The sequence below is a fragment of the Balaenoptera acutorostrata genome, chromosome 15 (genome assembly GCF_949987535.1).
Source record: "Balaenoptera acutorostrata chromosome 15, mBalAcu1.1, whole genome shotgun sequence".
Classification (NCBI taxonomy): domain Eukaryota; kingdom Metazoa; phylum Chordata; class Mammalia; order Artiodactyla; family Balaenopteridae; genus Balaenoptera; species Balaenoptera acutorostrata.
Genome location: NC_080078.1, coordinates 40,385,328 through 40,412,040, shown reverse-complemented (window position 1 = coordinate 40,412,040; position 26,713 = coordinate 40,385,328). Strand labels below are relative to the sequence as shown.

At 42.8% G+C, this 26,713-nt stretch overlaps 1 protein-coding gene across 1 annotated transcript in view; it reads right to left on the bottom strand.

Moving 5' to 3' along the window:
* Window positions 1–26,713, bottom strand: part of PCSK2 (proprotein convertase subtilisin/kexin type 2) — a 217,749-nt gene that overhangs the window by 50,573 nt on the left and 140,463 nt on the right. Inside the window, exon 6 of the mRNA XM_007181830.2 lies at window positions 4,728–4,804. Coding sequence (XP_007181892.1) covers window positions 4,728–4,804 — 77 coding nt within the window. The remainder of the gene's footprint in view (window positions 1–4,727; window positions 4,805–26,713) is intronic.

Below are 26,713 nucleotides of genomic sequence, written 5' to 3'. Positions count from 1 at the left end.
TTGCATATTATTGATTCCGATTAAATATGTATTATTTTCTACCTTTTTGCAGTTTGGGTTATTGTTGCTACTGTGGCTGTTATTATTTTTCTTGGTCGTCTGTCTTTCTCTGATTGCAAGCTAGGAGGAAATGACACTCCTTTTCCAAATTTCTCAACTGTGTTTCAAATACATACCTGGAGCGCAGATACCGCATACAATTATCAAATGGTTCACAGTAGAATAAATACACTTGCTCTGCCGAAAAAGGAATAATCCTACAAAATCAAATGAAGCACAGGGCAAGGAGTTCTAATATACAGGTCCCCTAAAAGCAGTTCTGCATATGTATGAAATTTGCCTTCATAAGGAGTGCTTGGCTTGGAGTTTTAAGTATGTTCTTAAAGAAGCGTACACTTGAAGGAAAACAAGTTAACCTATAAGCACAGAGAGGAGATATGATGGTTTAAAGTGTGAGGAAAGCCCAGGGGAGACACGCGGCTATTAAACTCAGTTTCTCAACCAAGGGGAACGTTCTCCTTGCTTGCTTTTGAGAGCGCCCCTGGTAGAGCGTTTTATTTTCTACTTTCCACAGCAGTGAGAAGCCAGCGATGGAGAGCGTGGCCTTTTCTGGGCAGGAATTGCCTCTGCGTTTTAACCGGCCTGTGTGGCAGGCAGTGTGGCTGGAGAAGCAGCAGCAAGCCCACTGCTGGTCAGCATCGGGTGGCCCTTCATTGGAGTTTCGGTGCCGAAACTAGCTTATCCAAGAGCCCCGAGTCTGCTGAGCAAAGATGGGGTATTGGGACTGGTGCCCAAGCCCAGAAGAGAACACCTGAAGAAACTGGCAGGCCGGAAGCTCAGGCTGCCTGGGCAGTAAACTCTGCTCCTGCCAAGGGCAAGTGCTCAAGGCTCTCAGAGCTTCTGGGCAGCGGCATTCCTAGAGTGCAATGGGAGAATCGTCCTTGTCTACGCCCCACGCCCAGTTTCCGACCCAATCACAAGATCTCTCCTCTTTTCTCCTAGCAACCTGTCCAAACCTTTCATGCTCACCTCCTCCATGAAGCCTTCTCAGATTGCTGCCTTCTGCACCAGTCTCTAACTCCAGGACCAGTTATCCAGGACACCTCCTGAACACGTCTGTACCTCCCGCCTCTGCTTCTTTGCCTAAATTGTACCCTCACCCCAGAATACACTCCCCTCCCCTCCCAACTCTACCTAGTACCTTCATTCAAATCCCGGACCAAATAACACATCTTCAAGGAAACCTGTCCCAGTTTCCCCAGCCAGAGATAACTGCATTTCTCCACGCTCTCTCTCCAAAGCACTTTTATTATGAGGCAGTGCTTGTAATGGCCCCTCACTGGTGTCAAATCCTGTCTCCAACACTTGTTAGCTGCGTGACCTTGCACACATTACTTAATCTTTCTGTGCTTCGGTTTCCAAAATAGGGATAATAATGTTCACACCTATTTCAGAGGGTTAGATTGAGAATTAATACGTGCAAAGCACTAAAACAGTGCCTTAAACATAGTAATTAATAGGCGTTCGCTTTCCTTGTATGATTTCAGCCCTGGCTACACTTAGCACTGCAGTGATTCAGGCTGCTGTCGCCTCCTCATGGGACATTGCAAGCGCCTCAGAAGCTTAACCACCAAAATGAATAGTTTCATGAGTACCAAGCTAAAGGCCCAGTTCTGTTTATCTCTTTTTACGCCCTATGCTTTTAAAATTTACTTTTTGTTATAGAAAATATCAGAATAGACAAAAGTAGAGTGAAATCTCATGTAATCATCATCCAGCTTTAACAATTATTAACTCATGGCCAATTATATTTCCTTTAAACCCCCCTTTACTCTCTTTCCTTCTTCTACAAGCCCCTAGTTATACTGAAAGAAATACTAGGCATAATATTCATCCAAAAGGGAATTTTTAATAAACTTATCTTACACTCAAGGGAAGGGTGCTATCTTCAAATTCTCTTTGGGCCAAGCAGGAACCACCTCCAGGACAGACACGACTTTTCGGACCACAGATCCTCCCAGGGCTGTGGCCTGAACTTTGACCTGCCTTCCTCTCATAATCACTTACAACAGTAGTTTTGTTTCGAGAGGCCGTGATTTGAACCGTGGTACCGTCCAGTCTTTGTAATAACAAGTCATGATAGATGAGGATCTTTGAAAATGACTTGATAATTGTGAAAAACCCCATTTATGGGTCAAAGTGGCCACTGTGTCTTGAGTCATTGGTTCCTTAAGAGGCAAGGATCATACTTGCCTGACTTACGATGACTGTGTCTCAGGCAGTTGGACACTTGGGGATTCCACCTCTGGCAATGAAGAATTTTAGTGCCCTGGGCTTCCCTGGTGGCACAGTGGTTAAGAATCTGCCTGCCAATGCAGGGAACACGGGTTCGGGCCCCGATGCGGGAAGATCCCACAAGCCGCAGAGCAACGAAGCCCTTGTGCCACAACTACTGAGCCCTCACGCCTAGAGTCCGTGCTCCACAACAAAAGAAGCTATCGCAGTGAGAAGCCCACGCACCGCAACGAAGAGTGTTCCCCGCTCGCCGCAACTAGAGAAAGCCCACGTGCAGCAATGAAGACCCAATGCAGCCAAAAATAAATAAGTTAAATAAATTAAAAAAAAAAAAAAGAATTTTATTGCCCTAAGCGCTCATTAGTCCTAGAGGATTTTAGTCAGTTTAAAATTGAACTTTCAAGAACAAGTTTGCGAATGAAATTATTTAAGGTAGAGGACATGTCCGTTTTGCTTTTGTTTTTGTTTAAAGAATATTCTTACAGCTCATCACACAGGAAGACTTACTTGTGGGGGGTTGTGTTTGGGTTCAGAAAATGGGATGGGGGGAACCATTCTGTTGGTTATATTTTTGTGCCTGGGTCCATCCACTGAAGATGAATTTAATACCTACTAGCTGCAGAGAGAAAGCTAGTAGCTGGCATGCGTGTTGCTACTGCCCTTTTTGATAGCGTGTGGACAGCTGGTGACCGATGGTGCTGAAGCCACGGCCACCCTCGTTGTCCTTCTCAGCACAAGGGTCCAGGCCGCTGTTAATAATTATGTCTCGCCCCTGGCTTAGTGACTTCTATTTGATGACTTCACATCCCTGTGCCTGAAAATGGTTTATTAGCTAAGGGTGGGTATGCAAGGATCTAGGTGAGTAAGAGACACTTCAAGTCAAAAATTCTCTGGCCTTTTTTATACACCCTCACCCCCTCAAACGCACACTTCCAAACCCTGCATGATGATTTTAAAGCTGCAGATGAGGTTGATAGAGAGTGAACTGTGCTCTTGGATGCTAGCAATGATCTTTTTAAAATGTTACAAATTCGAATTGTGTTTCCCCCTTTATTCTTTTCTGCATTTTCTGTAATTACCAAGCCCTGTGTGCTCTGTCTGTGCCCCACACAGTCTCTGGTCAGCTTGCTAACTGTAGGAACAGAGGCTAAGCTACCTGGTCCACTGGGGACCCATCCCTGGCCACTCTCTGGTCATCATGCCTTCTGTCTTTTATAATAAAGATGATGCTTATAAAAGAAGGGTACAATTTGGATTTAGAAACACTTACAGAGCTTGGGTTCAAGTGTCGGCTTTGATATTTACTGGTTGTTTGTCCAGGGGAGTCAGGCAACTTTTCTGAGCCTGTTTCCTTGTCACTAAACTGAGGATGACAGCATTTGTTTCATCTCTCTTGAGTTAGTCACGAGAAGTAGAAGAAATGAGTAAAGTGCTGTACGCACAATATATTTTTATATCATTAATTGAAGTTCATACGTTCTGATCAGCTTCACTCAAAAACATCAATAATGGGGAAGCACTAGGTTTAGAACTGAGTCAATTTTGATTGAACAAGCCACGTGCCTTAATTTCTTGATATTTCTTACATGTGATCAACAACTTAGGCAAGAATTTTACTTGGAGAAGAAAGAGACTGCATTTACATGCTTTGTAGCAAAACAGGCCGAAGAAAAATCACACTTTTGGATGAACCATTCATTGGGTAGTGTTGCATAACAGGATGCCAAGCAGTATTTCAAACCTAGAGTTAACAATACTGTACTGCATATTTGAAAGTTGCTAAGAGAGTTGGTCTTAGAAGTACTCATCACAAGGAAAAAAGTTTTTTTATGTGACTATGTGTGGTGTCAGATATTAACTAGACTTACAGTGGTGATCTTTTTGCGGTATATACAAATATGGAATCATTATGTGGTACAGCTGAAACTAATTATTATACCTCAGTTAAAAAAATACCTCAAACCTCTGCCAATTATGCTTACTGTTTTGTCAAAAGGGACTACATGAGCTGTTATAAGGTTACAGCAAAAACACTTTGCAAAAACATATAGACACAGACCCCTGGGGCAAAAGAGCTCTCTGCAATAGTTTCAACAGATCAAGTAAAACCCATGTGTTTACAATCAACTTGTGGTGGGTTGAGAAAGGATTTCTTATTATTCCTATTTTTTTTTAAATCTTTAATAAGGTGGCAAATAATTCCTAGTTCAACAGAACAAAATAGTCAAGAGATAATTCTAGAGGAGCGTTACCATATTTTAAAAAAATCAAGAATTTAAAGAATGTAGCCACGAAGAAGGAAAAACAATCACCATATAATTTAGCAAGGCATTGAGAGCATTTTGCTGGTGATATTTAAGCCTTAAAAACACAACAGAGCGAAATAAAACCCCACACCTGACGTCCCAGACACCTCAGGAGGCCCCATTTACCTGTTAAACCAGTCATCTGTGTATCGAGGGTAAGGATAGGGGTCGTTGCTGCTGAAGTCGTAGCTTGCTTCGGCGTTCTGCAAAACACAAGGTGTGTCATTAGGTCATAAAGCCAGAGGCACGGGCACGAGAGGATCCGAGAGATGCAACCGTCTTATGTGAACGGTCCCTCCGTGGAGGGCTGTGTTAACATTCTCTCTGGACCAGCCCTTGAGGAGGTGACAGAGCAGACGTGTGTCCGTGGAGGGTTCTATCCTCCCGTTATCCTCTTTTCCAGACTCCCTCATCCCATCCTATTCCAGGCCCTCAAAGGGTTAGCAAATTTGCGTCCTGTGCTACCCAGGACTGTCTCCATTTTAAGCTGAGTGACACTTGGTCAGTGGGACTCCCCCGGAAGCCAGGACTCTCGTTAAGCTTCCTTGCACTGATGGCCAGAAGGATCTAGTTCTCATGTCACAAGTGAGGCAGCCTCTAGAGTTTTCTTGCTTTATGCAGAGCTCACTCCAGCTCCCTGCTTCAGGCTGACAGAGGCTTGTCTCCTTTACATTTACAGGTGTTAAACCCAAGCCCCGAATACTGGCCATGATATCAACCTCATTTATTCACTCAACAAATATCATTGAGTCTAATATATGCCAGGGACTTTCCCAAGTATGGGAATACAATGGTGACATCCCTGCCCACATGTAAATTACAGCCTGGTTGGGGGGACAGACATCAATCCCACACAAAATAGTTGATTGCAAACAGGAGTCCTCTTAACACTACAAGATACAATGAGAAGTTTAAATTCTATTCAGTCCAATACCTCCAATTTTCCCATTGAGAGTCTTTCCCCACGGAAATCAACTACCTATTCACTTAAAATGATTTCATGCTTTAATTTTGTCCATTTAGGTCTTCAGCTGGTCAGCCTTTTATTTTGGTCCATGACGGGAGATGGTCCCCCACCATCTGTTGGCTAATCCCTTCCTTCCTCTCTGCCTGTCAGTTGCCCAGGGATGCTGAGCTCCGTGAAGCTCCTCTCTCCTCATCCCATCCTCCCTCCTTTGTTTCTGAGGTGTGCGGCCAAGACCCTGGATGGTTTCCTGGTCCGCAGTATACACTGGGCTGGGAAACACTGGGTTAGACACATATTCCAGCTGGGAAATTTCTCAATTCCATGGGCCCTGAGACATTTTAGAGAATTGCGCTCTTTTATGAGTCAAAACACTTTACTTTGTAAACTTAATGTATTAGTGGCATAATGGTTTTAAGAGCAAATTGACTAGTTCCATGAGTTTGTGTTTCCATTTGTTGGATGACAAAGGGCCATCAGTAGCTGGAATGACCAGAATTGTAATACTAATTTATTTTTTAAAATGTGCTTGGGGCAGAATTCACCTTGAAATTTGTTTAAAATTTTTTTAACTTAAAAGTTTTTAGCTTTATTGAGGTATAATTCTTATACAAAAAATTCCACACATTTAATGTCTACATCTTGATATGTGTACACTCATGATGCCATCACCATAACCAAGGTACTAAACATACCCACCACCTTCAAAATTTCCTTGTGTTCTTTTGTGTCTGTGTGTTCTTCTTTTTTTTTTTTGGTAAGAACATTTAACGAGATCTATCCTCTGAACATATTTTACAGTGTATAATACCGTATTGTTGACTGTCACACGGCAGAGGTCTAGAACTTATTCATTTGCATAACAGAAACTTCATACCCATTGAAAAACAATTCCTCATTTTTCCCTCCCCCACCTTTCTATTCAAAATTTGGACCAGTCACTTATCTTGGGCTTTGAACATGGCTATCCTGTGTTCTAGAATCTAGGTCTTCCTTCAAGTCCCAGTCTTTAGAGAGGATGTGTTCCTGTCTCCACTGGCCATAATTACTGGCAAATACCCAGGTCTGCTCCTCCCCCACTTAGATCCCAAACTACCTTCATTCACCTTTAAAAGTTTAATTCTCTATCTGGGCTATAATCCCAGTCTTTGGGAGACCCTCTCAGATTTGGCATATTTTTTTTTCTTGATGTTTCTTGAGGTATTTGGATCTCACTTCTTTTGAGGGATACTATTTTGAAAGTAACTTATTCGTCTTCCCTAAGTATGTTCAATTACCCCAATCTTCCCTGAATTTTTGAGACAAGAGCATGCTTAGGTAGAGCTGGTGGGGTTGGAATATTAAGAGGAACACAAGTTAATAGTTTTTCTTTGGGGTTTCAAAGCTGAGGTTGAAAGTTAAGCGATGGATCTGGAAGACTATTTGCTAGGCCTGGTTTGTTTCTCTGTAGAAGAAATGAAAATGGCCCAGTCTAAGGTGAATTGAATAGAAAATTCATTGAGTAGCACTTGTAGGGCCCTCAGAGGGAGCCCTGAGTGCTACCTCTCTCTTCTGAGCTGTGTTCTTGGAGTGGGAAGGGGATGTGTTGGGATGTCCAACCTCAGAGAGGTCTGGGACTCATCCTAGGACAGGGGCATGGAGCTGAGGACCAGAGGTAGCTCCTTGAGGTGTCTTAGCTGAGGGACTCGGGACGCCCCATTCCGTGTTCCTGTGACGCTCACTGCAGAACAGGAAGCAGCAGAATATTGTGTGGGAGGCTGAGATTAGTGAGAACATGACAGAGAGAACCAGCTGCCCTAGGAAGTCCAACGGTCACGACAGTGAGGATCCAGGGTTCAGGCAGGATCTGCGTGAAGTGATGACCGAGGCCTGTGGGGTGGGGATGCAGCAGTAGTTTCCACGGTGGACAGATAATGAGACGTGAGCTCCGGGAGCCCGGCCCCTCTTCTTGATGCTGTGCTACTCCTTTGCAACTTGAGGGTGGAGGCAGGAGGGTGGGAGCAAAACCTGTGTTGGCCAAGGTCAAATTTCTACCATCAGTGCCAGTAGGTTGTTGGAGAGAAATTAAATTCCAGTAGAGAAAAATAAAATCAGAATTTTCTGCACCTTTGTGTTTGCTGCCTAAGCAATTGACCTATTTCACCAGCTTTCTGCTCTGGCTCACCTTTCTTGTTCACAACTGTCACCTGCGGTCTGGGCTGAGGTCTTTGGCTCTGATTTCTGGTTCTGGAGAAAATGGCTTGCCGCGAGGTGGGTGGGGGCAGAGGGGGGAACTGGAGAGTTCAGACAGCAGAATTTGTTCCTGAGAATCCACGGGACTCTGAGACCACTTTTACAGCAAGAAGAAAGACCATGTGTTGTCTGCGGTCAAATTCACCTCAATGTTAAGATGGGTGAGGACTTAGGAATTCTAATTTGTTGTCTTTACAATTAATTTGATGACTAATGCTAATTCCTTGTGTAATAGTCTAGGCTGAGGCTGAGTATTATGGAAGGCAAACAGGTGTTCTTCTTTGGTTGTATATTTCCTGGCAAAAAATCAAATGGCTTACAGCAAGAAAGAAGAATGAGCAATTTTTTGCAAGGGTTCTGTTTATACTTTTATAGCCCAAACCGACGAGTCATTTATTGATCTGAATTACAATGTCGTCTTCCATAAAACGGTTTGTGTACAGGAATAAATTAAACTGGTCTTGGATTATACTGGAATTTTCTAAAATATCCATTAACGTAGACATGTGGGAGGAAGTGGAGTCTCTGTAGATTTAATGCTCTGGTATCCTAGGCTAAGCCAGAGGTTTGTTTTGGTTTGAATTCTGTAACTTCGTCCCAAAATGCATTAGTCTATTTTCTTTTAGAAAATACTAGCTGCTTAGTGAACATAATTTAATCATTGATGATTCAGTATCAGGATGATTCAGAGTCACCATTAAGAACTTGAATTATCATTGTACCATTGTGGAGTAAGTAGAAAGATTGGGCTGAATCCAAACTGACCTCAGGGCATCCCTGGAAGTTATTTCTAGAAGAAACTTCTGATAATGGCTCATTTTCTCTTTAAGAGTTGAGTGCAGGCAAAAAAAAATCCCTCTAGCAATTAGTATTTCTAAGGCTTAGTGTCTGAACACTTGAATGCATAGTCAGAAAGCAAGGCTAGATTAACTCTCAGCAAAGAAGTTTAATAACTACGCTTTTGGCTGTTGTTTGCGCTGCGCACTTTCCCATCAGATGGCCTGCCCGCACACTAGGCTAAGTAAGGACAAGGGACTTACTTATTTTCATGAAATCTTCTGACTCCGTTATATCTGAGATGCTGTCATCAAAGGCACAGGCTGACAAATGGCACCTGTCTGATGCTATGGCTGGTCTCACCTTGGAAGCTGGTGGTGGACCCAGTGGCAATCATGTTTGTTGCTTTAACATTTTCAGAGGCGCTTCTGAGCCCCTTGAGACTGAACTCAACTCTAGCACTGCCACCCTTAACCCCCAAATCTGGAATTTACTGCCTCTGGGACAAGTGGACTTTCCTTGCTGGGTAGCCCAAGACAGATGTATCTGCAGGTGTCAGCTTGAAGTAGGGGAAGGAAGAGAGGCATTAAATCAGACAGATCTGGTTTTGAACCCAGGCTATTTGGTCTTGGCAATATTCTTGTTTTCTGGAAACTGAGGTTTTCCTCATCTTTAAAATGCAGACGATGAAAAAGTAACTGGTTGGTTGTTGTGAGGATAAAAGGAAGGAAGGGATGTGGGCCAGCAAGCACACTGCGGACGATGTCTCACCTCTTTCTTCTGCTTTTGTGTCCTCTACTTTCTTTGATCACCTACGGCAAGAGTCACAAAATATGACCCAAAGGCCAAATCTGGCCCACCACTTGTTTTTGTAAATAAGGTTTTATTGGAACATAGTCATGTGCATTTGTTTATGGGTTGCCTAGTGCTTTCACAATGTAACAGCAGACTTAAGTAGTTGTGGCAGAAGCCTACCAATCTTAAAATATTTACCATATTTTATAGAAAGTGTTCATCAACGCTTGACTGGCATCCTAGGCCTTTGGGCGCCCAGGCTGCCTGCTGATAGTCTGAGGCTTGCGCTACAGCACCTCACCCAGTCCTGCCTTCCTGGGAGGCTCCTTTGCCCTGAGACATACCTGTCCCATGGCCCTTTCTCTCTAGGTGAGCTGCAGCTGCCAAAAAGGAATCTGATACAAACTAACCTCACTATGTTGCTAAGAGTCTGAAGTTTACCTGTCCTGGGCCTCACACCAATCAAAAGTAGGTTATCGGGTGTTCCTGTGGCCAGAAATGGGGGCTCAGCCCACTGGGGCGCTTGTGGAGGCCGTGAGGGCATCCCGCTGGGATGGCGGGGAAGCCCCACCATCGTCCCCACCGCCCCTCTGCCCATCGTGGGTTGAAGGCTAGTCCTAGGGGCACCTACCCTCTAGTTCATCTGTCTTTCCATCTACAATTATCCTGTCTGTGCCCACGGTCAGAACATCACCCTTGGCAGGTGTTTGCAGTAAACAGCATGTGCCCAGGTGATATGGGCACACGTGGTGTCTGCTACACAAGGGTTCACCCATCTTTCATTTTTAAACCTGATGTTGCTTCGACATTCTGACAATACCAGGCTCTCGTAATAGACCAATGTATTTAATATAAAGGTCCGTTGGTGTGATTGAATTTTTTAGAGCACTAAGGAGCAAACTCTGTGGTCTGACTATAAAATTAGGCAAGTGGCATCTTTTTTTTTATTTCTTAACATCTTTATTGGAGTATAACTGCCTTACAATGGTGTGTTAGTTTCTGCTCTATAACAGAGTGAATCAGCTATATGTATACATATATCCCCATATCTCCTCCCTCTTGCGTCTCCCGCCCACCCTCCCTATCCCCCCCCTCTAGGAGGCAAGTGGCATCTTTAATCAGGGCTGCCTTGCACAGCCGTGCAGGTCATGCCTTCACAAGCAGCCACGCCCAAGGGGAGCAATGAGGGGCTGCACTGGACTCGCAAGCCTGTGCCCTGCGGAGCGGCTTGAAAAACTAATCGGTCCGCCTGCCCGGAGGAGTCACCTTTTTCTCATTTGTCTGCCCAGAAGGGGGCACATTTTCTAATCCATTTGCCCAGAAGAAAGTGCTGTTTTGCAATTCACCCACCGGAAAGGGGCACTTTTTTCAATTTCACAAGAAGGCACTTAAGTACTAGCATGTCTATGAGCCACGGCAAGAAATGCGTCTCCTAGTTACAGCCGTGTACAAGCTCAGACCGCAGAGAAATTGAACCAGGGAGACAATGTGGCCCCTGTGAGATGTCAGGTAATACCAGACTCACATAATATCTCAGGCAATAGGAGTTTGTGACTATGGGTAGAGTATGGCATAGGATACGTTGGCAATGTAATTCCGCAGCTATAGGCACTCAGAACAAGAAAGTACATTGCATATGTCCCTTTATTCCAACTTGCTACTTTTCCTAAAGGCATTTAATCAAATAACCCAGCTAGGAGCTGTGTAACGGTATTAGCTGAAATTGCACTGTGCTCACGGATTAATGAAGCAGGAATGAGCTTCCCCAGATAGACTCTCAGGCTGCAACCATATTGCCCCAGAACAAAGCTCCTCTGTATGGAAACTGAGCAGCAAAAGGGTCCAGTCCACTAGAGCCGAAAGAATTTTGCTTTGCACCTACTTGCATTTAACATGGTCATGGCAGAAATTTCCCGACTGTGCCTATTTGGATTTTCCTCAAATAATTCTCCCACATGCACTGGTTTAATGATCATGTTCAGCTCATTTTTGACTAAAACCAGCATTAAAGGGATTTATGTCTATCTTAAGTCTGGCTATAAAACTTAATGAAATTTAACATTTCTCCAGCACACACACACCAAAAAAAGATGCATAGTCAGAAAATTGTTTGAAATCTTTCTTCTATACTCCTAAGATTTCCAGAGTCATGTGTTTTTCCAGGGACGGAGTGTTCTCTGTGGATTTGACACCCCTTACCATCACCTCTTTCTTGCTCCTAGACATTCCAGCAACTTCGCTAGTCACTGGATTACTGTCTGGGTAAGAGGAGCGTAATAGCCAGGCCGGGCAGGTACCACCAAGCCTAAGCCACGTCCTGGACCGCTATGCTTTTTAGTTTCCAAAGCTGAGCGGCTCCATCCTTTGGCCGTAATGTCACTCTTATCAGCCGATCTGAGGGAGGTTCTAAGAACTAAACATAACAGGAGGTAATAATAATAATAATGTAAATTCCTAATGGTTAACACAGTGCCCTAAGTTAATAGAGTGCCTTTAAGTTTTTCAAAGCAGGTTACGTTCTCTTATTTTATTTAATATTCTCCAAAACCCTGTGCGGGTAGGAGAGCAGGTACATTGAAGGCAGAAGTGGGGCAGTTACTGTCTCTAAGACACGGTCAAGGCAGCCCCTCTGGATGGCTTTAGAGCTATCTCTGCCTGCTCACGTCTTCTTAGCCCGTCTTACTGCTTTGGAAGGCCAACGAAGCCTGTCTCAGGCTAGATTGAGGCCAGTTCCCACTCATGAATTTTAATAGCTGCCCTAAAAGCGTGAATTCCTGGGGCTGAACTGATGCATGGAGGAGAAGCTGCCACTCACTGTGGTTAATCTCCAAGTGCTGACTCTGAGACAGGGTCCAACACTTGTTTGGAAAAAATTTACATCTTTTTTTCTCACCAGCTGACAACTCAAATTTAGCGTTTCCTTCAATTATGGATGTGAACTACAGGTCACAATATTACTAGCAGTGCCTGAGAGCTTGTCGCCAATATGTACTTTCATACCACGTTACAACTATTACAGATTTGCTGAGATATCTTTTCTACTCACTCCTACCTGGCACTAGATTTCGTTATTTAGTGCATTTATAAAGAGGGATACATACTACTGTTTCGCAAAAGCGTATTTTTAGTCTTTTGATAACTGTTTCAATATAATTGCTTTTCCTTGGTTATCCTATGCATTTTGTTTCATGAATTTAAAATATTATCCTGAGTATGAAAAGAAAGACGTACTTGTGTACATAGGTAGGTGGTGTGCAAATTGGTGTAATCTCTTCAAAGAGAAATTTGGCAATATCTATCAGAATAAAAGATGCACAGACTCTTCGACCAAGCGATCCCACCTGTAAGAATCTCTCCTAAAGGTATACTTGTACGTATATGAAAGATTTGTGTTTAAATGTGTTCACAGCAGCATGATTGTAAAAGTGAAAGACCAGAAACGGCTTGTGTCCCACGTGGGGGATGACGTAAGTCAATGATGGTGCAGTCACACAATGCAAAACTGCAGTCCCAGCAAAGAACAAGGTACGTGGCCTGCAATGTACTCCTTCCCAAGAAATATTAAGTAAAAAAGACAACGTGTAAAACAGAGTGCATGGTGAGCCCCCATTAGCATAGAAGAGAAGGATACACTTGATGGTAAATGCATAAAGTATTTCTGGAAAGATACACAAGAGCCTTTTTATACTGCTTTGTGTCTAGGGAGAGGCCCAGGGCCTGGGGTGGAAGGAAGACAGATTTCATTGCATTGCCTTTTGTTTTGTGTATTTTTCTGGCATAATAATAACAACAGGTAAGACATATTGAGCGTTTATTTTGTGCAAGGGGCTCTTTTAGATGCTTCGTCTGCATTTGCTCCTCCCTGCGATGTCCTTATGTGGTAGGACTCTTATTATCACTCTCATTCTGGGAGCAAGGAGACTGAGTGAGGCACAGAGAGGTTGACTATTTCCCCTGAGGTCACACAGATATAAAAAGGGGGCACAGCAGGGACTTAGACCAGGCAGTCTGGTCCCGGAGGCCTCTCCCCTAACTCCTCAGTCTTGCCTCTGCATTAGAATCACAATGTCACATTCAGCGTGTGTTGTTTAAAAGAAAAACAGTCAGCAAATAAAAGAGAATAATTCAGTGGGTTTATTCCCTGAAATATCAATGGGCCATTCTGTCCAAATCCAAGCATATAAACTGAATTAAGAATTTACCTCCCAACCCTGGGACACACCTCACTAAAGAGCCGGGAAGCTCATCTCTTACTTTGTCTGATCCATTCATTTGATAACAGCATGGTTTTATTTAGTGACTTTTTTTTATCCAAGGCTTAAACCAACAAATATGCCTCCAAAGAGAAAGCTAATTCCCCTGTTTTTGACAGCCAGGTTCAACCTGTTCTGATTTTCTCTGTTGATGATGCTTTTCCTCTTAGAAGTAGGAAAACAAACATCACCCTGTTTACAGACAGATCACATGGATGACTGGATTCCCCAGAAACTGAGATCTAGGAAATACTTCCTTTTTTGTACCATAGCCCCATCTGCACTAGTTGGTGAACCTTGGGTTTCTGGGTACAACTTGAACTTCATTGGCTGGGAATGGTGTTCCCTGAGGTGCTTGCACGTGGTGCCTTCAATACCTGGCATCGTAGAACTTGACTGTGACTCCTTGCAAAGCACCCCTCCGATCCTTCTTATTATGCCAACAACAAGCCTCCATTAAGTGCGCCCGTGTCTTTAATTCCTCCCTATTCCTCGCAAATCCATCTTCTTATCTGACAGGGGCAAGCGTTGGCAGGCAGCAACATCCAGCTTGAGTTGCTTTCATTGTATTTATTTTGACAGGTACTTCTATATATGTTGAGGGATATTGGTTGTTTTTCTATTTGAAACAGTGATTTATAGTTTCCCTTTAAAATGCATCCATCTATGTGAAAAAAGTGAGTCAATTGAAGGAAACATGCTAGGTAAGTAATAGCACCGATAGCAAAAATTGTGGAAGTGTGTTATAACTGGTGGATGACGGGAAAACACTGGAATAAAGAGATGGTGATGTTTGTGGCTTTGACTCCTCTAGTTACCAGCAGATCCACCCTTAACAGTGGCTCGAGAATTGAGTGTCTATTTGGGGGATTTGTAAGAGTAATGGAAAAAACTTTCTGTCTTCAAATTTCAGCCCTGTCAGCTGTCATTTCAACATTGTGAATTCAATCCTTGACAGTCTGTAGACTGTTGGCCTTCGAAGGTGTTCAATCATTCATGCATTCGGCCGATCATTTACTTTTTCATGGAACACATATTTATTGAGTACCAACTATTTACCAAACATTGTGCAATAGCAAGTTCCCGTTGGAGAAGAAGATGTCCTTGGCTGGGGTATCTTGCCTTTAGCCCTCACGAGCTAATACATCAGCCAGGGACTGACACCTGAGGTTCCAATGAATTTATTGGCTAACGGTGGTTCTCAGCTCAGGCTGCTCAATAGAATAACCTGGGGAGCTTTTAGAAATATGAATACTTGAGTGACCCCTAGATTTTGATTTAATTCATCTGGGGTGGGGCTTGGGCATCAGTAGTTTAAAAAAGGACACAAAAACTCTTCAGGTGGTTCTGATGAGACAAGGTTGAGAACCACTGAGCTGACATCTCTGTTCACTGCTCAAGTTCCGGTCCCCCTGCTGCTTAGTGTCTGGTCTGTGGACCAGAAGTACTGACATCACCGGAGAACTTGTTAGAATTGCAGGACTTCAGGCTGCACCTGAGACTGGCAGAATCTGAATCTGCGTTTTAGCAGGATCTCCAGGGAATTCATGTGTGCACACTGATTCTTTTATTTATAAAACGAGTGCATGTTTGCCTTTGGCCCGTTCACTTCCCCTTAATCTCCTACTTTCCTTCCTCCCTCTTCTACCTAAATTCTATAACAGAAAGAAATTGAATTTGAGAAGCCATTCATACTTTAGCATGGATAAGTTCAGTACACTGCCCTTCCCAGTATTATTCGCTATAACAGAAGAGCATGGACATTGGAAAAAGCTATAGTTCTCAATCTCTAATAGCAGAGATTGAAGGGTGGTATTTTGGGAGCATCAGGAACTTCTTGGTATCTCTTAGGCTGAAGTTCTTTCTATGGAGAAGTTCAGTTCTAAGAACAGAGCTGTTGCAATGAATTCCTTTGGTTGGGAAGGGAAGGCCTGATGAACCAAAGAAAGCAAAAGAAAGCAAGATAAAGTGTGGCTATTATGCACAATATGACTGGATTCCCTGTGCTCCTGGCAGGTGAGGGCTCTTGGGGCAGTGGGGAGTTGATTCTGCAAGAAAGGAGAGTAAAATTCAGAGTGAATGGTCTCCTGCTGTTAGATAAATTTTGATGAATATTAAAGTTTGAATTATTTTTGCCTCCTGCTGCTTAAAATAAAGTTTCTGTCAAAACTTCAAAAATAGACGCAATTATAATCAAACTAAATGCCAAGCTGTTTTAACAGCAGTAGGAGTTAAAACATTAAACAATGTGTTTATATTACGATGCATACCTATTTCTATGCCTTGCCTCTATTCCTGAAAAGAAATGATATGTTTCCTGGATCCTAACAAATGGTACAGACAAGCTAAAGTGAACAGTATAGCAAGATCTAATTTGGATTTGGTAAAAATGAGGGTGCACCCAGGTAACCGCAGGGGTGCTGAGATTCTGTGCTCGGTCTTTGCTTGGCCTCACAGTCCGAATCTGCTTATGGATTCAACTTGGAGCCAATCCAAGCTCCTGACCGGTTCCACTCAGGCAAGTACCCTAGAACTGGCCAGTCCCCCCAGCTCTGGGCCAGCCCTGCTGGATTCTTCCACAGCCTTTACTGCTGAGGTCTCTCTGTGCCCCCCACAGTGACAAAGGTGAACTTGAGCAAGTTGCATAAAAGCAGCTCTGGGCAGTGCTGGGAACCTTCATCAGTTCAGTGCCCACCACTCCAGCAGAGGAGAAGAAAGATGGGGGTTTAAGAAAGGCAGTTGAATTTAGCCTTAATGATGTAATAAGATGGTAAGGAGAGCGATCGCGCTCCGGGGCCCCGGACAGAAGGGGGGCAGCCAACAAATGGGCTCAAGTAGCTGCTCTTACGGACCTCCCCGGGTGGGAGATTGCAGGGGTCGGGAGCGACTGGCTAAAGGCAGTTCGAGCCTGATTCGCGCAGTTCCACAAAGACTGAGTGTGCTGTCAAGGCCCTGCGATAGCAACCCTGTAAATCAGCACGAGGAGAGAGAGACACAGTTCTGGGGTCTAAATTTGCGCTGTCAAGGGGGCCAGGTACAAGTCAATTTGTGTTTCCGTCTCCTGTGACTGGGGGCCCTACGATGCTGCAGAGATGCTCAAGGCTGCTCCTCTGCTTCCTCTTTGAAGGCTCTGCTTGCCTTGGAATGGCTGCTGAGGTCAAGGCCACTACCTTTGAGTACCCTCCCGGTGTGACCGATTATACAACTTCAGCATCACCTGCTTCTCTTTTTTCCAGCCCTAAAAATAGCAAAGATGAGTTCACTGATAGCTGAGTCACCTCTTCGAAGGAGTTGTTCTGTCCAAATATTATTTATTGGAGACTTTGTCTTAAACACATTTACACAATGTTTTCCTTCTGTCAAAGGCATAGCTCTGTGAATAATAACTGTATCACACAGGAGTCTGTTGCTATTACACATACACATGTCAGTTTTATGTATAAACTAAGTGTGTGTATAATTCAACACAAACTGAACTCAGTTGAGCCTCACAACAGTTTTTCTTTTCCTTTTCAAAATTAAAAAAAAATTACTGAAGTATAGTTGATTTATAGTGTTGTGTTAATTTCTGCTGTACAGCAAAGTGACTTAGTTATACATATATACATATTCTTTTCCATTATGGTTTATCACAAGATATTGAACATAGTTCCCTGTGCTCTGTAGTAGGGCCTTGTTTTTGTCTCACAACAGTTTTGAGAATTGAGAATTGTAACCTCCATTTTATAGATATGAAAACTGAGGCTCAGGGAGGTTATGTAATTTGCTCAAGGTTTTCAGCTAGAAGTGGTTGAGTTAGTATTAAAAATTAGGACTTCTGATTCAGACTCATTCTCTCCTTTCTGTAGTGCATGGCATCTACAGCTCTTTCCTATGATAAAAAGCAAAGAAAAAAAATTATGAGACTGATCACTTTGGTTGTCCCAACGCCCTTGGAACTGAGTGGGAGCATTAAGACCTAAGATATAGTAAATGGCAGAGAGACGGGGAGTGGGGACCCCAAGGCTTTGGATTGTTATGCAGTTTCAAATCAGTAATAAATCAAACTCAAAATCTTGTCAGCACCCTTCTCGCTTGTCCCTTTTTGCTTCAAAGAGCTAATCTCTGCTTTGGTGATTCTTTTTAGGATAACCTTGCTAAGAGGAGAAGATGGAAAGAGAGTGCTGTGACCTTGGGAGATAAGCAAAGAGGATGAGGAGGCACGTAAATATCTCAGTGTTTATGGCTGGAAAAAAGCGAAGTGAATCAGTTCCCTTTCACGAAGAAGTTGTTTGAATCTTACCTTTGAACAAGACCAATTTTATGTTCCCAGCCCATGTGAAATGTGACACAAAAAAAGGACTGATCCCCCACTGTTCTGGAGAAAGATTAAATGCACTTCTGGTTCCTTTCACAGCTATTCATCATTTTAATTGGTTTTGAAGCCAAAAAACTTTGACAGCATTTGTGATGGGAAGCCAACTTCATAATTCATAACCTATGGAAAAGTGATTACAGCCTTCACTCCGAGGCTGTGCACATACCTTATTAAGTTGCTACAAGGATCGAACAGCAGAATCCACATTGATCACACAATCTGTGCACGGGGGTTGCAGCAGTTGAATTATGGACACTAGTCTCTCAGGAAGAAAAATACTCTGCTCTAGACCTTTTGGGGACAACGTGCCCTTGACTCACGGTGTTCCTCGCCACCATCGCTGTTCCCGGCATTTCTAAGAACCATGACGACGCTCATCTGGCCCCCTGGCCCTCTCCCCGCCACTCCAACATTCCCCTTCAATTTCATCCCAGCATCTTCCTTCATCTTCTCATAACCCAGAACAGTGACTCTGTCGAAATCACAAAATTCCCCATTTCATTCTCCGCCCTCCACTGCCTGTTCCCCAACTTCTCTCCTTCTCTAATCACCGAGATGTTTCATCAGGGCCTGCAAATTCCTCACCCACTCCGCTTTCTTATTGCCACTTCTCCATCCCATTTCGCACGCTTTCTCTCAACACCGGGCTGCATCCCCCAGAGTTTTCGGAGTCAAGTTCTGAGTTCTTAGCTTCACTCCCAAGGCAGTTCATGATCAGCCTTTTACCAGTTTCTCTCTAGCTCAGGGGTCACCAACCTTCTCCTAGAAGGACCAGACGGTAAGTGTTTTAGGCCTTGTGGTCTCTGTCCCAAGGACCCACCTCTGCCTTTGAAGTGGGAGAGCCGCCCTCAGTGACATGTAAACAGATGGGCGTGGCTGTGTCCCTATAAACCTTATTTACAAACAACAGCAGCAAAAAGGTGGTGGGTGGGTGGGCTGTGGTTTGCAGAACCCTTCTTCTTGTGAGCTAAATGCGTCTCCCAAAAAGGTACGTTGAAGTCATAACTCGGGTGTGGAAAACCTAACGCCCACACCCCACGTGAAGGTGACTTTATTTGGAAATGAAGTCCTGCTAGATTAGGGTGGATCCTAAGTCCCATGACTTGTGTCCTGATAAGAAAGTCATATGAAGAGACTGAGACACAAAGACACACACGGAGGAGAGGGACAGGTGTAGATGGACACAGAGATTGGAGTGATGGGTCTCTAAGCCAAGGACACCAAGGGCTGCCCACAACCACCAGAAACTAGGAGAAGCAGGGAGCAGACTCTCCTTCACAGTCTCCAAAGGACCAGCCCTGCTGATACCTTGATTTTGTTCTCTGGCCTCCAGAACTGTGAGAGAACCCGCTTCTGTTGTCTTAAGCCTCCCAGTTTGTGGTGTGTGTTACAGCAGCCCTAGGAGCTAACATGCGGCTCTACTGTTATCTTCCCCCCTCCCCGGCATGCAGCTCCATCCAGCCCTGTCTGAACTCCATGCCGTGGCGTCTGTCTGGAACTCTCTCCTCCCTCAGTTGGGCTCACTTGAGTCAGCTCAGATGTCACCTCTTTTCGGGTGACACCCTGCTGTGGGTAGATGTCCCTTCACAGCCCTCACCTCACTTCCATCCCCTACTGTTCACAGTAAGCAGTTCAAGAGTGTGGAGTGGGTCTTTTGATGCCACAGTGCACAGAGCAGACTTTCATTACACGTTGAATGAGTGAATGAACTAGTGATAAGAATTGTCTAAATTATTTTGTGGACTCCAGTATCATTTGATGTTATGGGACTAATCAGGTGGAGTGTACTCATTTTCTGTACCTTACAGAATTACAAAATTATTAAAATAAGGTCGTTTGTTTTTGGAATTGGGCAAAACAGCACAAGTATGTTTCCAAGGGTTTCCAAACCTTTAAATATTCACCTTTTCATTACTTGTATTTTTGTACATTAAATATTGATATTCCCAGGCCTCCTTTTATATGCACCAGCCTCATACCACTTTATTTATACCACATTTAGCAATGGTGGTGTTGTCAGCAGCATTATTTGCATATTTTAATTGCATTTTGCCCTTATTATTTTAGAAAAACAAGTGGAAAATGGAAAAATAAAATAAGCTGATATTAGAGATAAAAATAGAGGTCTCATAAACTTAATTCAATTGAAGCAAGATAGAAATCATTAGCTGTGCTACAAACAGCGAACTTTTAGCCTCAATCTAACAGTCACTGGATTTAACTCAGCGGTGTTCAACTGTGATAGAAAAGAGGAAACATTTAAAATATTTATCTTTTTGAAGACAAATCATCAAAATTTATGTTTGAGTTGAGACATAATAGGGAATGTATAATTATGGAGATTTAGACATTTTTTAGCTTTCTGGGAATATAATCACAAATTCACATTTAATGTTCAAATTTGGGGACTGCATATATTTAAAAAATTCAAATGGAAAAATGATCAGACTTCTACTGAAATTTATTTCATTCAGTTAAAAATCCCAATATCTATTTGTGTGTAAATCTTAATGAGACTTTTAAGATACAAAAGTTGATGGGAAAAAGAAAGGAAATGGAAGTGTCTTGGTTTAGCTTGACTTAGGGCCTAAAACAAAAACGGGCAAGTGATTTTCTGAACTCACTGGACTGAAGGCATCAGAGTTCACACCCTGAGTTCCCTATCCCAGCTAGAATGGACGTTTACCCCCAGACCCATGCTGTGTGAGAACAGTATTCCTGGAGAAGAGCATTCTCGCCCCAGAGGCAACAGAAATGTTTCCAGGCTCCTTGCACTCTTGGGACACTTATATTTTCTAGAGATTAAGTAGCAGTTGGGTTAGCATATGACACAGCAATCCCAAGATAAAGGAAATCTTATTTTCTCACAAAAATCTGTATGTGAACATCTATGGTGACTTGATTTATAATTGCCCAAACTGGGAGTCATCCAAATGTCCTGCAAGTGGAGGATGGATAAACAAATTGTGGTACGTCCGCACAATGGAATACTACACAGCAATAAAAAGGAATGAATACTGATATACACAGTTGCATGGATGGATCACAAATGCATGAAAACAGCCAGACTCAAAAGACTTTTACTTTTTTTTTTTTTTTTACTGTAGGATCCCCTGTATATGAGATTCTCTAGAGAAGGCAAAACTACAGGGACAGAAAACAGATCTGTGGTTGCCAGGGACTGAGGGTGGGGCTGCAGTGGGTTGACCACAAAGGGGCAGCATAAGGGGATTTTGCAGGGGTGGGGGTGATGGAGGTGTTCCGTCTATCAGTTGTGGTGGTGGTTAAATGATTTTATGCATTTGTCAAAACTCATAGAATGGTGCACCAAAAAGAGTAAATTTCACTTTCTGTAAATAAAAAGTGAATTGAAAAAATAGCAATTGGCTCCCAGACTAGAGTGATTTTAAGCGATAATAAGTGAAGTGCTCTTATCCTGGTGGAGTATGCAATATGATTTCTAGTTAGAGCTTTGGAATATACCGCTGTTTCTCTCAAATCTTTTTTCCCCCCATTCTAAAGAACTATTTCCAACACAATTGACTACTAGGTGGGTCATGAATTCTCTCTGACCTGGTGGGCAAGATGCTGAAGCACTGCCTCTGGGTTTTTTTCCTGTTTGTGCATTTCATCTCAGTGACAGGCTCTGTTTCCTTCAGGGTCATATTCTTTCAGGTTCAGAAAGAGTTTAACTCCACTTAAGGAAGAAAAATACCTTGGGAATACAGCCAAGGTGTGTTTGTTGGCAAGCGTCCTATTTCCTGAAGGGCAAGCTGTATGAGGCGGGGGGTTTTTTGGGAAGCCGAGGCAGGATGGAATTCTGTGTTTCTGAGAACCCAGCAGACATTTTGGAGGATGAGAGCTGCATCCTTTTCTCAGTCTAGCCAGTTCTCGCCGTCCCGTCCCCACCAGCAGCTCATTACTCAGCACTTAGGTTGAGACTTGGCTGGCAAAGAGGGTCCCTGTGATTCTTCTTCATCTTTGGTTAATTACTGTAATTGACATAACAGTGTTTCTATAACTCTGTTAACCAGCAAATGTTCAAGTCATACCTCTCAACTCTCATTAATCTCATAGACTGAGTTTTTTTTTTTTAATGATGTGTTTTATTTCCTCATTATGGAAATTTCAGATCAGCAGTGAAAATAGGGATGTGTTGGCCTCTGCGTCACTTTCGTTTTTCAAGGGCGTTGGAGAGTCTTTCAACATTGCAGTATTCTCTTCAGTTTATTGTCCCTCTCTTTGAGATCAAAACAAGAAGTGATACTCTTGGGAGGACTGTAAATTAATTCAAGCTTTTCAGAGAATGATTTGATAAGCTTTATCAAAATTAAAATTGCATATACTCCTTGACCCAGAAATATTACTTCTAGGAATTTATTCTACAGGGATATTCACACAAGAATTCAGAGATCTATGTTCAAGGCAATATAGTCATTCCATAGTTTATCATAGCAAAACATTGGGGGAGAATCAAAAAGACAATTTTTAGGGGTTCAATTAAACAAATTATGGTGTATCCATTCTATGGGAGAGAAGATGTTGGTACATAAGAGCAGACTGCACAATATGATCTACTGTATGATTCCAGTTTTGGGGGAGAAAATCTGGAAGGATCCACACAAAACAGCTACATCACGAAAACTGAGAAGTGAGTAGGTTTTGTAGAGGAGGAGTAGGAGAGGGGAGAGAAGAGAAATTGCAGTTTTAATTTTATTTACACTGTTATACAGTCTGAATCTTTTTTTATGATGAGCAAGCCTGCTATATTAAAAATGCAAATATGGAAAAAAGCAAGAGTAATGCAGTTCTTTTTAAAATTTTTTCAAAAATTTTATACAATTTTAAAAGTTACTTTTCATTTACAGTTACTACAAAGTATTGGCTATATTCCCTGTGTTGTACAATACATCCTTTAGGCTATCTTATACCCAGTAGTTTGTATCTCCTACTCCCGCACCCCTATATTACCCCTCCCTGTCTCCCTCTGGTAACCACTAGTTTGTTCTCTACATCTGTGAGTCTGCTTCTTTTTTTATTCACCAGTTTGTTGTATTTTTTAGATTCCCCATATAAATATCATACAGTATTTGTCTTTCTCTGTCTGACTTATTTCACTTAGCAAAATGCCCTCCAAATCCATCCATGTTGCTGCAAATGGCAACATTTTGTTCTTTTTTACAGCTGAGTAGTATTCTATACAGAGTGATGGAGTTCTAAGACTTAAGAATCATTAAACTACACCCCTTCCAGGGATTGGAGGGAGGAGGGCAGGCACCTGTCTTCTCCCAGGGCCAGTGAGAAAGCGCCTCTCCCAGGAGATGGGCGACTTCCCCTCTGCTTCTTCCCACATTCACAGGGCATTTTCAGTAGTAACTCATTTCTACATCGGCTCTTTTGCTAATAGGTAATTTTAAAAATTGTATTTTAAAAAATTGAAGTATATTTTACCTATAGCAAAATATGTGATGTTAAATGTTCAGCTCTATGAGTTTTGGCAACATACACCCCCATGTAGCCATCACGGCAATCAAGATGTAGAACATTTTCACCTCCTTGGAAAGTTCTCTCACGCCCTCCATCCACCTTGGTCAACCCCTCTTCTGATTTTTATCACTGTAAGTTAATTCTGCCTGTTTTAGAACTTGATGTAAATGGAACCAGAGAGTATGTACTTCTTGTGTTTGCCTTCTTTAACTAACATAACATTTTTGAGATTTGCTTACTTTATTTGCATCAGTAGCTTTATTCCTTTGGTTGTGAAACAGTATCCATTATATGAAGATGTTACAATTTTATTTGTCCTTCCACATGTTAGTGGGCATTTGAATTATTTCCAGTTTTTACAAAGATGAGTAAAGCTGCTATGAACATTCTTGTATATGTCTTTTAATGAACATATGTTTTCATTTTCCCTTGGTAAATACTTAGGGTGGGATTGCTGGTTGTACAGTAAGTGTGTGTTTAACTTTGTAAGACTGCCACGGCTTTTCCCAAAGGGATTGTTCCATTTGACATTCCCACTAGCAACGTATGAAGTTGAATGTAGGTTTTGCCCCTGAAAACACCTACCTTTAGGTACATCTGTAAATATTGTTTAATAGAGTAAAGGCTAAAGGAATCTTTCAGCAGCAGTAAACATGGTACTGAGCTCCCACCCATTTCATTCCCTGCCCCTCCCCAGATAACTGAGTCCTGGTCCCTGGCCCAGGAGGTGAGTCCAGAAGATTAGCCTCTCTCTGTCTCTTAGCTGGTGGTCCCTGTAGCTGCAGCAGATATTCACTGTTGTTCACCTGAGAAACCATCCTCTTTTCCTCCTCCATCCTTTCCCTGCATCACCTGCTGTGTGTTGCAGACTCACACAGCTGTGGGAACCCATGACCCTGGCTATGCATTCTGAGATCCTTTGCTACAAGCACATCCCAGCCCAGCATTTCTTGGGGCGTGCACAGGGGATTTGGGGTGGACTGTATCTATTTGTAAAGATTATCCTATTTGCATAGCAAGTGAGGTTTTCCACTATGGTGGTAAACATATAATTACCCTTAAAAGCAATCCGATAAATGAGTGAGTCAATTAAGTAAAGATGGTTAAATAAATAATAGTATAGTGGATCATATTTAGAAAACCCCAGCTCTGGTCCAATTCCTCACTAGCTGTTAAAGACACTGAGCAATGTGGTTAATCATCATAATCAAAAGAGATTTGCTAAGCACCCATTGTCACTCAGGATATAATGAGCCCCAAAGTGGATATAGGTCTCTGCTTGTGACAGAACATCAGTGATGCTGCTACTAAATATATTCCTGTCAAAATCTTTGTAATATCTAACTGTCCATGGTGTGTGAAAAACCTGAGCATCCAATTAATTTCCAGATCAACGCTGCGTGCTTGCTGATTAAGGATCATAAATGCTATTCAGAGCTCTCTGTGGGCTGGTCCGGGTTCCTGCTGACAGTGGAGCAAAGCGTTAAGATTGCTACTGAATCCTCTTCCGTGTTTCCAGGACAAGGTTCCTTCTGGACCCTGAGCTTACACGCTGCCTAGTGAGGCCTGCATTATTTAACAATATTTTTGCCTACTATTTAGAAATATTTCGTTTGCAGATATCACCTTATTTTAAATGTTCCTGAGCTGTTTGTTTTTTGAGAGGAAGAGGGAAGTAATATTTAGTTAGCATCTCCTAAATTCAGAGTGTTACATTTTCTTTTGCTTTCTCTTTAAAAAAAAAAAAAAAGACCGCTCTTTTAAAAATAATTTCTCCTAGAAAAGTCCCCCTATGAGGTCTCCCTGCTTCCATTCTTGCCCACCCCCGATCCATCTCCATAGCAGACAGATCTTTGAAAAATACCAAACCCAGGCATATCATTTCATGTCACACACCCACTCCACACTGTCACCCAAAAGAAAAATTTTCCCTTTGCTTCTAGGATGAAGTAGAAAATCTTTATGGCCCACAAAGTCCACACAGTCAGGTCTCTTTCTGCATCTCCAGTGTCGCTCAGGCTGTTTTCTCCCTGGATTGATATTGATAGGCTCCTGCGTCCACCCCATCCCACCCCCAACACACACAGCAGCTCTCTTCAGATGCTGGAAAGGGCTGAGCATATTTCTGCCTCAAGGCCTTTGCACAGCTGTTCCCTCTGCTGCCAGATACCTGGCTAACTCTTCCTCATACTTAAGGCATCAGCATAAGTGTCTCTTCTCCAGGGAAATCTTCCCTCACCCAGCGAACGAGATCAAGTTCTTCACAAAAAACACATTTACAGGAACCAGTACTCTTGCATCACAGCAAAGCACCGCAGATGTAAATAAGCAATTGTTTCTGTAATTATTTATTTGGAGTCTATCTGGAGACCCTTCTAGGCAAAAAGGTTTTTGAGGGTAGGGACCATGTCCACTCTGTTCATCAATGCATGCAGCCCGGCCCCCAGTGAGTCTGGCCTCCAGGCGTTCATGACCTTGCACAGAGGCTCCCACAGTGAGCAAGGCTCACCGTCTTGGAAGCAGAAGGTCCAGCCTCAGTCAGGCCTTCAGATGATGCAGCCCTGGCGACACCTCGAGAGACCCTGAACCAGAACCATCCAGCCAAGTTGTTCCAGAATTCCTGACCCACAGATACTGTATGTCCAAGTTTTGGGAGTAATTTTTCTGCAGCAAATATAATATAGGTAACTAACATATCAAATATTATATACCAAATATTACATTAGGTAACTAATAAACCATAGATCTTGTTATGAAGTATAGCACTCAATAACTAGTTGTTGAATGACTAAATGAAAAGATATTACTATCTTTCTTTTACATTTGAGGAATGTACAACCCAGAGAGGTTGATTAACTTGCCTCAAGTCTCAGTAACTAAGTCGTAGAGACGGACTGGACCCAGAGCCACCTGTTTGCATGGGCCTTCTCAGTGCCATTTCTGTTGTACTGTTTTATCTCCCTTGAAGAGAGAAATCGTCACATCTAGCTAGCCAAAAGAGTTTCTATTCAGAACCTCTTACTGATCACACTAGACGGGGCTACACACTGGCTGGTGAGTGCAAAGGTCTTCAAAATGGGCATGCCCACCCCAGGGGATGTGTAAGATGATCCACTGGGGTGTGGGGCGAAAATATTACAACTTCCTTGTTTTAGCTTGATTTTTAAAATTATGTATTTATTTTCAGTTGTGGTAAAGAAGGCATAGCATAAAATTAATCATCTTAACCCTTATAAAATGTGTAGCT